This window comes from Prenolepis imparis, unplaced genomic scaffold (genome assembly GCF_030444845.1).
Source record: "Prenolepis imparis isolate NDT839.2.m4 unplaced genomic scaffold, iyPreImpa1.0 SCAF_9, whole genome shotgun sequence".
NCBI lineage: Eukaryota > Metazoa > Arthropoda > Insecta > Hymenoptera > Formicidae > Prenolepis > Prenolepis imparis.
The window spans coordinates 12,337,878-12,353,154 of record NW_028141167.1 but is presented as its reverse complement, the minus strand read 5'-3'; the positions used below and the strand labels follow the sequence as shown (position 1 = coordinate 12,353,154).

The following is a 15,277-nucleotide window of genomic DNA, read 5'->3' as shown; positions in this document are numbered from 1 at the left end:
TCCACGAATTGATACGAGCGATGAGGAATACTCGAAAACTCAAGAGTCGAGATTTTCAGGAATGCCGAGGTTCTTGCGAACATATACTGTCCAAGGACTCAAACATCCGTGACCGAAACGGCTGACGAGTTTGCACGAAGAACGCAAGACGAATGCCTACGTAAGCGCGAATGGACAGGCTTCGCTTGCATTTCTGTGTCCCCCTCCTTCCCTGTATCTCGCGGACCGGAGGACGGAAGAGGAAAGCGCGGAGGTGGTGCAGAAGTTGGAGGAGAAGGGGATGAAAAACACCTGTTACGGACTTCCGTAAACACGAGGTGTTCTGTTTATTTTCGTACTACGTCGCCTGTTTCGTATTGCATTAGAATCACATACCTGTTTATTGTCACATCATCCGGATTGCCTCGTCCTGCTTTGCCGACCGCTGCTTTTCAAGATGACGCCACTTCCCGGGGTCTCTCGATCATCCGTCTCTTCCTCGTCATATTTTCCAGTGGAAAAACTGCAAATTATAAAATTGTCTAAATATTCCGAATTAAAAACACATTAAATTATTTTCAATTACTGATTATTGCTTGAAAATCAAGAAAAACTCGAAATCGTGTAAATCTGCGCAAATTTAAATAAAAGAATAAATAAATACATATGAATTTTTACGATATAAATATATATACATATATGATTAGAGCAAATTTGAATAACCTGCAAAAAAAATGTACTTTCTACAATTTTCGTTTATAATTATATTTGATTTTATGATTTGTGTAAAATCAACTTATTACCTTTTTTATCAAAAATATAGGATATATATTATGATGGATGATTATTATTAGATCGTTGTACATTTTTGCGTCGAAAAGGCTTCTTCGAGCAGCAATTTCGACTGATGCCATCGCTTACGATTGTATATATTTGAGGAATCGAAGTAGAGATCCTGTGTAACGTAAAATTAGGTTAGAAATATAAAGTATTAAACGGAGTCAAGTGCACTCGCGGAATTCAAAGTTTATACAAGAGCCAATTTCACAAAATGCGGTTAGATGAACCGATGCTTAAAATTAGCAGGATGGCCAACATGAAAATATTCATGTTACTCGTAGACAAGAATGCTTGGTGTTGGCCACCCTGCTAATTTCAACCGTTGCTTTATTTAACCGAACTTGATGAAATTTTGGCCCTGAGAAATGTATTATAGCAATTATACATTAAATTTTATGAAAAGAGACAAAGTTAAAGGCTGCTTAAACAAAATAATAGGATAAAATTGTATCTCTAAGATTCTATTATATCTGTCTATTAAAATATAGTGTACTTCGTTTTTCTCTTTCTCTCTCTTCTCTCTCTCTCTCTCTCTCTCTCTCTCTCTCTCTCTCTCTCTCTCTCTCTCTCTCTCTCTCTCTCTCTTTCTCATGAAGTTTTCTGTATAAATATATATGTATAAGAACCGAATATTCAAGTGATTTTTAGCAGCGCCGTTAAAATAGTTGAAAAAAAAAGCGAGATAAGCCTACCTTAACTTTATTTTGCATCTCGTTTTACGTTTATTCTTACATTTACGCGGCTAATAGACGGAGCAAAGTTTCTGCCGTTAAATGACTCCTTCGATCAAGATATACTCTCGTCCGCTTTGACGCAATTTCCAAGAATTCCATTCGCGCGTGTATTACCTCCTAATTTCTCCCTCCGACGTTCGAGTTCCGCCTTTGACATCGCAAGACGATTGACGCAAGCGTGAAAAAAAACTTTCGAAAGCCGCTATCATTTGGGGAATGAATATGTCGCGTGTGCAACGTGCAACATGGATCCTCGTATCCCCTCCACCTGCGCAGTACGCGAGCGCCGTCACGTGACCTCGCGCCTGCGCCGTCCCACGACACCGTGCCGGCGCAGTCACGTGACCTCGTGCCGGCGCGGTGGCTGACTGCGCAGTCACGTGACCTCGTGCGTGCGCAGTGGCTGACTGCGTCGCGTTCGTAGATCTGCCTCAGTCGAGCGTCGACTGCAGTCGCGTTCGGACGACCAATCGGAACGGGAGGAGCCAAGTTTTGTGATTGGTTGCGAGGTGAATTTTCGATCGAACGCGACCAGGAATGCCGAATTCGACCGAGTGTCGCCGAGTGTCGGCCGAGTGAAACAAGTGTATTGCTTTGGCAAGACCCAGCGATGAACTGTCGCGATAGTGCGTGCGATCGCTTTTGACAGTTCGCGAGACGCGAAATAAGGAATCGAGTCGCGAGGAAGATAGAAATATACGATGTCGAGGTTCTAATCCGAGTTTTGTAAAACGCGAATCCGTGCGAAGTCGGAACGGAGTGAATAAAGTGTATACGTGCGCCGTTTGGGATTCCTGTGTGCGTATATAATACACGCACGCATACATATATATATATATATATATATATATATATATATATATATATACATACATACGAGACAATATCCTTATCCTTCGATCGACACCGCCCGCCTGGCGCCAGGACAAAGGACGGTGACGTCGGTGTCAAGGTCGTGACAAGGTCCTGCAAGCATTTCTCCTCTCGCTATCCTTCCGTCTCTCTCTCGTACATATCTATACAAGTTACATCGCACGTTTAAGTTCTCTCTTCCTGTGCTTTGTGCGCGATCTTTCGCTTCCTCCAATTTCCTTTCGTATCGCCGTCTCGCTCCCTCTAAGAAACGTCACACATCGCCGCACTTGCTCTATAGCAAGGTATCGCATACGTATATCGATGTCTTTTGCATACTATTCATGAGATAAATAAGTACGCGCGTGCTATTGCGTGCATCGCGACGAAGGTCTTTTCTCTCTCTCTCTCTCATTCTCTCTTTTCCTGCTCTTCCTCCCCTCCTTCAGCGAACTCCCTCGCGCCGGGACGTCGCACTTCGTCCTGCGTCTCGCTACGGTGTGGAATAATCGTATAGAGTGAGCGCCCTCTCGCTCCCTCCAGCAGCAGCGGATTCGTCGTCCCGTCTCCTGTTTCCCGTCGTCGTCGGCGAAAAATATGGAGGCGATAGCGAAGCACGACTTCACGGCCACCGCCGAGGACGAGCTCAGCTTCCGCAGGAGTCAGGTCCTCAAGGTAAAGTTCGTAGAACCTTGGGCAAACGATGACCTGCCCTGACCCTCCCACCACGTCAGAGTGTCCGTCACTCGGTTACCGAGTGGACGAGGTGCGCCGCGTCGGTCACGGGACTTTTCCTCGGTAGAGGAAAGAGCTCTTGCACCGCGTCCCCGTCCGCTCTCTCTTTCTCTCTCTCTCTCTCTCTCTCTCTCTCTCTCTCTCTCTCTCTCTCTCTCTCTCTCTCTCTCTCTCTCTCTCTCTCCCCCCCCCTCTCTCCATCACATGCGTAAGCGTCAAGCTAATTGTTATTGTTGCACACGTTCGGCTGTCGCCGAGCTAGAAAACTGTTGCGCCTGTTCGAGAATATTCATAATATTTTACGTTTGCCGCTGCTCCCGAAGCGATAATAATTTTGTTATTGTTTGAAGCGAATATAGGTGATATCTCGATGTCGAGAACGAATAATATTGTTGATTGATTTATTATAGTCGAGAACTTTCTTGCGTTTATAAGAATGTGGACACATTCGAGTTTTCGAGGGCAAAAAGAGAAACAAAAACAAAAAAGGAGAAAAAATTAAAAACATGAGGCTAAAGTAAGCAGATGTATATTATAAATTTGTTGTAAATTATTTTTAAACTTTGCTCCATATGGATGTAAAATAGAATGGTAATTGTGTCTCTTCAGAAGAAAGAATTTTGTAAAGATTTCTTAATTAAGGAACTGAAATTTTTTATAACGAATAGTTGGCGATGAAAAGAATCCACAAATTTGTTTTCATAGAGAATTCAATGATCTAATTTACAATTACAGACTTATTTTATGTTCTAATTTTCGTTATACATTGCAAATACTGATTTTTCTATGATATAATATATATATATAATGTTAAGATATATTTAGATTACTAATTTATTACACGTATTAATAAATTTCATAATTATTAGAAGCTGTATTTAATTTTCTTTTGGCAAAAATTTATAGGCAATCATTGAAAAAATAAATAATTACTAAAATAACACATTTGATAACACAAGATTATAATATATTTTATAAGCTTAATTCTTTACAAATATGTTACTTATAATAGATATAGTTAATTTTTTCTTTTTTATTTACGTTTGATTTAAAGTTACATAGTTTTTACGTTTTCACTTTTTTGTTTTTAAATATTAATGTAAAAATATTTATGTAGTATGATGCGCACATATATTTTTATAAATTTATGTATAATAATTAATATTACTTCCTTTATATAATATAATTTTCTATATAAAATGCATATTTTGCAGATTCTGAATATGGAAGATGACATGAATTGGTATAGAGCTGAATTAGATTCTAGAGAAGGACTTATACCAAGTAATTATATCGAGATGAAGAGCCATGAGTATGTATTCCAAGTATTATGTATGCATGCTCTCTATATATTAAAATGTACCTGAATTGCAAAAGAAAATTGTCTAGTAAAGCATACAATATTCATGTACAATTTTGCTTTTTTCAAATTTTTTTTCATAGAAATTTACTTATGGTGTTGTACATCTTTAGTCGCATAAATTATTTTCTATATGTTTTGTGTGTTTGTTACAGCTGGTACTATGGAAGGATAACCAGAGCGGATGCTGAAAGATTATTAATGAACAAACATGAAGGTGCCTTTCTGATCAGAATCAGTGAAAGCTCTCCTGGTGATTTTTCCTTATCTGTAAAGTGAGTATTTTTGTTACAATACAATAAATATGTATAATATACAATAACATGTGGTATAATACTACAATTTATTATTATTAAAATTTTTCAATGAAATGGAAGACTTACATTATAAGAACTTTTGTATTATATGAAAGATATTACAAATTATCTAGGTATAATAATTAATTTTGTTATTAATTATTAAATAAATTTATTAAAGAAAATAAACAAGTGTTATATGTCTACAGGTGTTCCGATGGTGTGCAGCACTTTAAAGTATTAAGAGACGCACAGGGCAAGTTCTTTTTATGGGTTGTCAAGTTTAATAGCCTCAATGAACTGGTAGAGTACCATCGCACAGCATCTGTTTCACGCTCGCAAGACGTTAAGCTGCGCGATATGATCCCAGAGGAGGTAAAAACAAATATTTATTTCAAAAATATAAAAACAAATATTGTTATTTTGTCAGGACATTTAATTCGTAGGAAATATATAAATGTTTCGAGAAAAGTATCTTAATTATTTTATTGTTACAGCGTAAAAATGATTTGTGTCATGGCTTTCAGTGTTTGGTGCAAGCGCTCTACGATTTCACACCACAGGAACCAGGCGAGCTAGAATTCCGACGAGGGGATGTAATCACTGTCACAGACCGCACAGATCAGCACTGGTGGCACGGAGAGATTGGTAATAGACGAGGACTGTTTCCGTCTACCTATGTCACGCCATACCACTCCTAGGTAAGAAATTGCTACATCTTATTATTATAATATGTGTGTATTATTTCTTTATTTATAAATTTAGATGAAATATAATTTGAGGATAAATAAACACACGACATTGAGAACAAATACGATAATATTATGCAATGAAAAGAACAGTTTGTAGTTTTTGCATTCTTTTTCTTATTATTTAATATATCTCTTCTCGCATATGTATTTTTCTATATATATGTTTCTCTAATTTAATTATTAATGTAAATTTTCAGGCCTTATACGGTCGAATGCACAGAGGCCGTTATTGGGAACAGCGGCCGTCTTATCCCACCACTATCACTTACAGGATCCGAATCGCTGCGGATTTGATAAACAATATTTTGCAAACCTCACCTATCGAATGGGCCGCTAAAGTGTATTGGTGGTCTCGCCGAAAAGTCTTCTGAGTATAAACACGATTAAAAGTGATTATATATTCCAACACCAAGAAGGTACTGCAGATGGATAGTTATCACGTTTATTTGAAAGAAGAGAGAAAAAAGAAACGATACTACATCGAAACGTCCGAGATATAACATCTAGGATTTAAGAATGACGTGCATATTTAAAGATGTCCGACGATATATGAGAATTCAAGGAAATAAGAAAGCTTTTACGAGTGCGTTTTGTCTAGGGATCTAAAGACGCCTAAAAGATGCCTAAGGATCTAAGGATTTAAGCATTTATAAGATTCTAACAAAAAATCTGTAATGATCCTTTCTCTAAGAGAGTTATCTAAGTATCTATCTCCAAGGATCTAAGGGTTTCTAGAGCGCGATTTCTATCTACGGCGGAGTCGCGTTCGGGAATAATCATACATGTACATTTTTGTTTTCTTCCTTTTTTTTTCCTCTAAACTTTCTTTTCGATGATTCTACGTTTTCCTTACTTACGACGTAAAGCACAAAAATTCGTAGCATTATTGTGTAATTATTATTATTATCTTTTATGGTTATTATTATTATGACTATTAATGTGTTATGTTACATTTTATTGATAACAATATATTATATTAATTATGGCCGCGTGTACTTTGTTTATTTGTGCCCAAACGGTATCGATTATACTCTTTTGAATAGCAGCGTTACGAAATAACACGCTATACCGGTAGCGTTTATCTCGGTAACAAGTATAACGAGTGACCAGCCAGTCTGCTCGTTTATTACACGCTAGCGAGTGTGCCATTCGGGAGATTTCCTGTTGTACGCTTTTAGCTTTATCAAGCGACCGCGATAAATCCTAGAAACGGAAACTCGCGATTCACGATCAATATCTTCATTCCGCCGGTTTTAATAACGATACTCGACGTCTGTCCCTTATAATTAGAGAAATCTCAAGGCACTAGAGTATAATTTAATATTAGATTCGAAGGGATTAGAGATTCTAGTAGAGATTATGTAGTAAAATTTATATAAATTTGAAGATTTTGTCAAAAGTCTTCGATGTTTATAGAATCCAAGCATGTCTTGTGACTTAACGTCAAATCTTTTTGAATCGAGAGAATTAAGTTTGCAATGATTGATTATTTAACTATGTTAATAGACTGCTGATGGATTACTTAATTACATCTACTTAAATCATGTGCAAACTAAAGAATATTATTGATAAGAAAAACAGATGAGAGAAAAAGACAGTATATTATAATTCAAACATATTTTACGACCAAATGCAATTAGACTCGAAAAGACGTATCTACTATTAGTAGAATAAATCACCTAATGAATTTAATGTGATTATTTACTAATCAATGAATTAACCGAATTAAAATTGCGCCAAGAAGAAAACTTTGCTACTGATAACATCCCTTCTTCAAAATACATTATAAAGCATAATACTTTTGGACCAAGCATGTATAATAATAATAATAATAATGATAAAGAATAACGAAACAAATGTTTACCCAAGCCTGGCGATCGTGAGCAAATCAATTGCGAGTCGCGTTCTCTTTTGTACGATTGCTGTTTCTATTGCTAATGAATTTAAGCTGTATCTCTTAATATTGACTATAAGTGTGAACTGATTAAACTGTGCAAGCATTTCACGCATGTAATCGCCGTGCGACACAAGTGCATTAAAATATGAAATTTACAAAGAGAAGGAAAAAACGCGGCGTATACGTAAATAAAAGAATCATAATTATTCACTGATTGTATGATGTTTTGAACACTCGGTGCCACAGTTTCTTACATATAGCAATAACATCGTATAATACAATTTGTAGTTATTATTAGCGCGATGGTGTAACAGAATAGATAGGAGACGATACGCCATTATAAAATGCTGATACAATAAATGGCAAATTTCGAATTTTGCAGTGTTTAATCTTATCTTTAATATGTGAAAACTTTTTACAATTTCTCTGATGATTTGTTTGTCCCTCTTCCTTCCTTCAACAAACTAGCCTGTAGGATATGTATCTCCCTGCAGTCTCTGATGGCCTAATGATCTTGACAACTTGTCCACGCTTCAGACCAAAGTATCGTGCTACTGGATCCCCGGCTTGTATTCGCATCAATTGATTCTCCTTCAACTTGTATCTCGTCAGTAGTTCCTCTTTCTCGTCCGGAGTTAAAACAATATGCTCTGGTACCAATTCATGTTCAGTAATATTGATCAATAACTCAGATTCCAGGAATTGTTCCAGTATATACTTTGGTGCCATGTCTATCAATGATTGTTTGGCAGAAGGTGTCATGCCTTGTTGAACTACTATAATCGCTCTGTAATCATCGATAAAAATACCTTGTGATTTCTTCTATATATTAAGTACAAGTGAAGTAATACAAATAATAATAATGTTGAGAAGATTATTTAAAATTAATCATCGATAATTAATAATAATTTCTCAAAAGTTGTCATTCCAATTTATGCTTTTTCCTTTTCTTTAAACAAATAATACATAGTTTCCAAAGATATTATAATATATAATGATAAAACAATAATATAAAATGTACTGCAATAAATGTAAGAAAGCCACCTGTGAATCTTCTCCTCTTGCATACGCTGGCAGTAGGTCTTTATAGTTTTGATGCCAATTTTTGGCTCGTCCGGGAAGAAGACGAACAATTGATCGGTAGGATCGTCATTATGCGCCACCAGAACGATAAGATCGCTCCTACCCGGTCTCTTCTCGCTCGGCTTGTCGCCGAATTGATCTTTAAATTGCTCCAGTGTCTGATCCAATTCGTCCTGCGTTACGAGATAACCTCTATCGTGACACAATTGCATTACCGTTTTTCTGATGCGCCACAACTTATATGTCTCATCCTCGTCGTCCATATCGACGTAGAAATGATGTCAAAATTAATCCGAGGAAAATTAGACACGACGCAGAGCTACAACGAGTATAAACGCAATTGTCAATACTCGCCTTTGATCTCTCGTAATTTGAATGGAACAAGGAAACAATTCCAAGCTCGTGGGATTTTCAGACGCATGCGCGAGCAAAGAAATGTCCCCTCTCACTCTCCTTCATCACGATTGGTTAGCAGTGTTGCCAATTTCAGGTCGCGGCCACGAGCTGTGGCGGGTGGTGGGGGGAGAGGCATGGTGGGGACTGAGGGGTGCGCGCGCCGTTTCGTCACGTGACCGCGTCACGTGGTTTGGCGGCTGCGCAGAGGTGGTGGTGGGGGGCACACCAAACCATCTGACGCAGCCACGTGACGCGGTCACGTAACGAAACGCGCATGACAGGAAGAACGTCAAAAAACCGAACGCATTTCCTAATGTCATATTTTCATGGCGCGACGAAGTGTCATTTAACCTCAGGCTTGCGAATTCGCCATGAAGATCTACGATGATACGCCACTCAAGGTTTGGAGCGAACGGTTGCCTAGGTACCGTAAATGAACGATTGCGTTGACGTAAACAAAACTTGGCTCGTCAGCGACTGGGACCGAGTATCCTGGACTCATAATCGGCCGAGGGTCAATTTCACGCGAGATGACATCGCTCGACTTGCGACAGCAGAAGCTGGAACAGCAGGTGCGACTTGAGCACGATAACGTAAACCGCCGAATCTTTCACCCTCGACACATATGAACCTAGGAACATGTAACCCCGTTTCTCGTACGCGACCTATTTAATTTTGAAAAATATTACTCACGTTGTACGAAAAAGAGGTCCATTTAGGGAAAATCTTCCGAATAAATTCACCGTTGGCGATATTTAATTAAATACGCAGGCAATTAGAAGCATTGAAATCCAAGTTATCCATTTTTACTCCATGAATAATTAACGAATGTTCGAGAGCTTGGATAATAATAGCCTGATACTCTCAAGTAGCCTTGAATTTCTCTTCTCCATATCACAAAGCAAGATTTATCACTAATAGATATTATGCTACAGTTATTTGTTATACTTAAAAACATATATATATTATATTTGCAACAAGATATATTTTAAAATTTGGGTCACTCGAGTGAAATTTGTGAATTTCTCTTCTCCATATCACAAAGCAAGATTTATCACTAATAGATATTATGCTACAGTTATTTGTTATACTTAAAAACATATATATATTATATTTGCAACAAGATATATTTTAAAATTTGGGTCACTCGAGTGAAATTTGTGAATGCAGTCAAACTGAACTTAGATATTCAGACATTAATCTTTTGAATCAAGATATTAATTTTTCATTTGATATTTTCTATTGGCAAATTATGCTGTGCTCATAATATATTTATGTCGCATGTCAATTTTAATATAGAGGCAGTTAATTGCGCAAAAAATGAAACAGAAAAGGCAAACTGGCGCCAGTGGAATGGTGCAGGCATCTAATGTATCCAGTGCGCAACTTACAAGTCACAGATGGATAAACCCAAACAAGGACAAGGAACTTCATGGTAACAGAATATAAAATAATCCTATAATTATTAACGCATAAGATGATTGCAATTGATCACGATTATCATAAATGCAATATAGAATATCTGACTTATCTTTTATATTGTATTGTATTTAATTATATTTTTTAATATATTTATAGCGTATGATGGCCCATTACAATATACTATGACTCAAGCAGATATAGGACCATATACAAACAGAAAAACTAGTGAAGACACAATTAATGGTAAGTTAATATTAAATTATTTACAAATATATAAAATACAATATATGATTATTATCGTATTATAATGATAGATGTTATGCTGTCACAGAAATTGTGCTAAACTGATTAATTATAATGATCATAGTGAATTATTTTCTGTTAATATGCTGAGAAAAATGATAGCTAAATATCTTGTGACAATTAATTTGTTACCACTTCAAAATATTCAACATTTTGTAATTTAAAGTTAAGCTGAATATTTTCTCTTTCTTGTCTTGCATTTCAAATTAATTTCTAATTGGGTCAACATTGCATGTACAGAGTCCAACGTTTATTTAAAAACATATACATCTTATTGTTAATTTGATTGAAAAAACTATTTGTATAAATTAATTTAATGTTATCATTTTTTTAATTACTATCTTTTAAAAAGACTCAGTTTGAGATTTTTTTATTTGTAATTTATTAAAAATTTATATGATGTAAGGAAATAAATGACGCGCGTAAAGCATCGATTTTGTAATATTTTAGTCTATTTAAAATTAAACTAATGTGTGACATTAATATGTATTTTACAGCGGTGGTCAATGAAAGGAGTTTATATGAAAGTTTTCAAAGTGCTGATTGCGCTGACGAGGAATCATCACCAGTAGATTTCCATTCACCTTCAGAATCTCTACCACGTTCCTCGCCACTTCGAGTGGCACCTTCGGAAGGAGCTAGCACTCTTATTAATAGAGATAATAATTCTTCCGTATGTATTTTTATAATTTTTGTCCATGCGTAATCATATATACATATTATACATAAATAAGTATTTTAAATATGAAAAAAATTTTATCGAAATAATTGTTTTTTATGTCTCTCTGATTTTCTAGAGTCCAGAACTGGAGGGAAACGTTGAAGGTAATATTGAAGAATTCGTGTTACAACCGGCGAATAAGAAAATGTATTACAAATGTCGAATAACGCGCGATCGAAAGGGAATGGATCGTGGTCTTTATCCGACCTACTTCTTGCATCTGGAACGTGATTACGGAAAGAAGGTACATTTGTTCATTCGATTATTTCGATCTTCCATATATCGATTGTGTATTTGCAGATCTTCCTATTGGCTGGTCGAAAAAGGAAAAAAAGCGCAACCAGCAATTACTTAATCTCAACTGATCCTACGGATCTCTCGAGAGGAGGGGAATCTTACGTAGGTAAACTTCGATCGAATCTTTTGGGAACGCAATTCACGATTTACGACAACGGATACTCGCTAATGAAGGACGACAAACGCGACGAGCGTTTCAATCCACGACAAGAATTGGCCGCGGTGGTGTACGACACGAATGTTCTAGGTTTTAAAGGGCCACGTAAAATGACAGTCATCATACCAGGCATGACACCAGATCAAAAGCGAGTGAAAGTATGCCCGCGGGACGAATCAGACACTTTGCTTGGTATAATTATATTTTTAATATTAAATTAATATAGTTTAAAATTATGCAATTTTATAATGAAAATTACGAATGAAAATTATTTAATTATATGTAATTATAACATTATATATAATTACAATTATTAATTATATTATTATTATATAATTAGAACATGTTGTATAATTTTTTAAAATCAATTTCCAGAACGTTGGAAATCGAAACACATGGACAATTTAATAGAATTACATAATAAGACTCCTGTGTGGAACGATGACACACAGTCCTATGTTCTAAATTTCCATGGGCGAGTAACTCAAGCATCTGTAAAAAATTTTCAAGTTGTCCACGACACTGACGGTGAGAAAAGCGTAACTTGACGTTTTCTGTTATTTTAATTTCTATGAAATTTTAATTATCAATTTATTTCGAAAAATAGCATATAAAATTATATACCAATGCATAATATTATGGGTTTTTAATTAATTTTCAGCGGAATATGTCGTGATGCAATTCGGACGTGTCGCAGAGGACGTTTTTACAATGGATTATAGATTTCCCCTTTGTACAGTCCAGGCATTTGCCATCGCTCTGAGTAGTTTCGACAGTAAATTAGCGTGCGAATAAAAGCGCGACCGCATGTCATCGATCGAATTATCAGTTAAGTATATATATATTTGGCCGCACGAGTTACTATAGCATTCTAAATCGTTAGTTTTTTAATGGACAATCACTAGATTATCAGTAAATATCAGTCTATAGTATCGAATGATACCAGAATATAGTATCGAATCATTTTATAAAAGCTCGATTTTATGATAAAACGTGAAATGAGAATCACTGTAAATGTGTGTTCACTTTTCATATATTTCGTGTAGCAAATCTATTTCTATACTAAATGTACAATGCGAGATGATTTCTATATTATTCGTGATATAAAAATGTTAAATTTTTCATAAAATATTTCGATAATGCTGGCATTGCATTTTAAATGTTGCACATTGCATCGTAATCATCATTTTCATTTTCTCTTTGAAATCACTTACCGACATAAAATTATTACTATTTATATATAAAAATCTGAATCTGAGTCTCTTGGCCAGTAAAGTAGAAAACTAATGCAGTACATTTATATTAAATATTTGACATATTTTTATGAATGAGATTCATGCACAGGGTGTTTATAGATGATAAGGCATAAATATATATGATTTTACAGTGCCTTGGCATGATTATTGTGAAGGATTATATTATCATATTATCAATTATGATAAGAGAAAGAGATTATGAGATGACAAAATTATTTACAAAACATAAAAAATAGATGTTTAAATATTCAATAATAATGCAAAATGTTTTGCAAAATTAATGAATATCACGATTCGTAATTCTTTTTTTATATATATTTCCAATTGATTAGATTCTTTAATTTATAATATATATATATATATATATATATATATATATATATATATATATACATATGTATATATATTTAATTTATAATATATAATATTTAATAATAATCTCTCTGCTACACATACAAATTCTCAGATTGTAATAAGATTACGTGTAAAAAATCTATGTACTTACCATCATGGAGATGTGCAATTTTCACAATTACTAAAAGATTTTTGAATACTTCTAAGTACAATATATAAAGCACATAATGCACATACTACTAATCAGAAATATATATCAAGCACATCTTCAATCGAATTTTTACTCTGATAAATGCATTCAATATTGCAAAACAGAATTAAAATTTTTTTATTAATGCTAAATATACTGAAATTATGTAATATCGAAAATATGATAATTATTTTTTTATACATAGTTATTACCTAAATATTATATCTTAATTTTATTTACAATTTTGCATCAATTATGCACAATAATCAAATATATTATATTCTTCAAATTAAATTACAGAGCAATGTAATGTCTTAAAAAATAATTTGAGATGCACTCAAAGTTAATTAAATGTTCGCATATTATTTATATATATATTATATATATACTATTTATGTACAAGTATAAGAAACTTACCAAAGTATTTTTATTTTTTTAAAATGAATTTTTTGGATCTTTTATAAGTACTTGACAAAATTATTTAAATGTATTGTCAGTTATTAGATGATTAGACATTATCTCATGCGTAACTATTGTTTAATCATCCAGTACTGATTAGTATTGTAGCCTTTAATGCAGCAATGTTTGGCAATTGTGCGAACATATTTACCGCAATAACATTTTAAATAAGTACCTGTATTTTATATGGCGATATCTAATTGTAGTAATTGTAGTAATTTATATGCAATCATTGTAATACATTATTTACATTACGGATCTTTTCACACATTCTACTTCACATTCATTTAATTATTGTAAATGTATAAGCAGATTTCGTATATTATATCAATCTTATTAATTTATATGCAGTGAGACACACATTTGTTATCGCTGTTGAATTCCGTGCATACTGTCTGTATCTTATATATCATTATTACAGGAATGTTTTTATTTATGTCTATTTTATATAATTAATTATTAAGTATTTGTTCAAAGGTAAAAATATTTTGTGCATTTGATGTAATAGCTACGTAAGGAATAGATATCTAGTCTTTTATTGTAATAAGTTATTCACATGTTCACACAGTAATACATGGAAAATGGGAGAAAATTACAGTAAAGCAAACTGCACTTCTAAAGCGAATGCATTATTTCATTATTCGTAATAAAATATAAAAAAAATGTTAATGGCGTATTTGGGACATGGATATTATTTAAATTAAATGTCGAAAGATTTTTTGATCTACGAGACATGCAAAGAAAAGGATTTAAATTATATATAGTATTCTAGTAAAAACTGGATGCGTTTGATTCTACTGGAATAGACAAACGAAGATATGTATAATAACATATATTATTTATTATTACAAGATTTATAAAAAAGAGATAACATTAAATATTCCCAGCATTATTTGGGCAGTAAACTTGTTAGATTAGTGAGCGCATTTTCTTAGTTTTTGTATTTTTATGTATAAACGACCGCTGTTTGTATCTCGATTAATATAAAGGCACTTCAGGTCTAGCACTTATTGACATAAATAAAGATTACAGTACACGACGATCACTTTTTCGTTTTATTATTTACAATTCGCATACACGTTACTTCCCAATTCTGGTTCGCGATTAAAATTACCTTGCGTTAGCGTTTTACGCTTCCTGTAGAATAAATATCAGTAATATATAAGAGTTCAGTTAAATATTTCTGCATTTTTT

General features: G+C 34.3%; 3 protein-coding genes and 1 long non-coding RNA gene across 6 annotated transcripts; 2 read left to right on the top strand and 2 right to left on the bottom strand.

Annotated features, from left to right (window-relative positions):
* Window positions 1–390: 390 nt before the first annotated feature.
* On the bottom strand, window positions 391–1,935 carry LOC145940969 (uncharacterized). Its single transcript, XR_014426100.1, has 2 exons — window positions 1,668–1,935; window positions 391–502 (listed from the first exon to the last, which is right to left on the bottom strand). It is a non-coding gene; the product is annotated as an uncharacterized LOC145940969 (long non-coding RNA).
* Window positions 1,936–2,141: 206 nt separating this feature from the next.
* Window positions 2,142–6,533, top strand: Drk (growth factor receptor-bound protein 2 drk). 3 transcript variants are annotated; one of them, XM_083046670.1, is made up of 7 exons: window positions 2,142–3,080; window positions 3,551–3,657; window positions 4,355–4,452; window positions 4,656–4,775; window positions 5,006–5,171; window positions 5,294–5,497; window positions 5,746–6,533. In XM_083046670.1, the coding sequence occupies exons 3-6, from the start codon at window positions 4,364–4,366 to the stop codon at window positions 5,495–5,497; spliced, it is 579 nt and encodes a 192-aa protein (XP_082902796.1). In that variant the 5' UTR covers window positions 2,142–3,080; window positions 3,551–3,657; window positions 4,355–4,363; the 3' UTR covers window positions 5,746–6,533. The 3 variants fall into 3 exon arrangements, with proteins under 3 accessions (XP_082902796.1, XP_082902793.1, XP_082902795.1); XM_083046667.1 differs by lacking the exon at window positions 3,551–3,657 and having other exon boundaries at window positions 2,144–3,080; XM_083046669.1 differs by lacking the exon at window positions 3,551–3,657 and having other exon boundaries at window positions 2,407–3,080; window positions 5,324–5,497.
* On the bottom strand, window positions 6,371–8,965 carry Rpb5 (DNA-directed RNA polymerases I, II, and III subunit Rpb5). The gene is made up of 2 exons (XM_083046671.1): window positions 8,490–8,965; window positions 6,371–8,232 (listed from the first exon to the last, which is right to left on the bottom strand). The coding sequence occupies exons 1-2, from the start codon at window positions 8,789–8,791 to the stop codon at window positions 7,902–7,904; spliced, it is 633 nt and encodes a 210-aa protein (XP_082902797.1). The 5' UTR covers window positions 8,792–8,965; the 3' UTR covers window positions 6,371–7,901.
* A 342-nt stretch (window positions 8,966–9,307) lies between these two features.
* Ktub (Tub domain-containing protein ktub) lies at window positions 9,308–14,708 on the top strand. Its single transcript, XM_083045718.1, has 8 exons — window positions 9,308–9,496; window positions 10,224–10,359; window positions 10,503–10,589; window positions 11,147–11,322; window positions 11,447–11,614; window positions 11,671–12,016; window positions 12,200–12,352; window positions 12,486–14,708. Exons 1-8 carry the CDS (start codon window positions 9,455–9,457, stop codon window positions 12,617–12,619), a joined length of 1,242 nt encoding a protein of 413 aa, XP_082901844.1. The 5' UTR covers window positions 9,308–9,454; the 3' UTR covers window positions 12,620–14,708.
* Window positions 14,709–15,277: the final 569 nt, after the last annotated feature.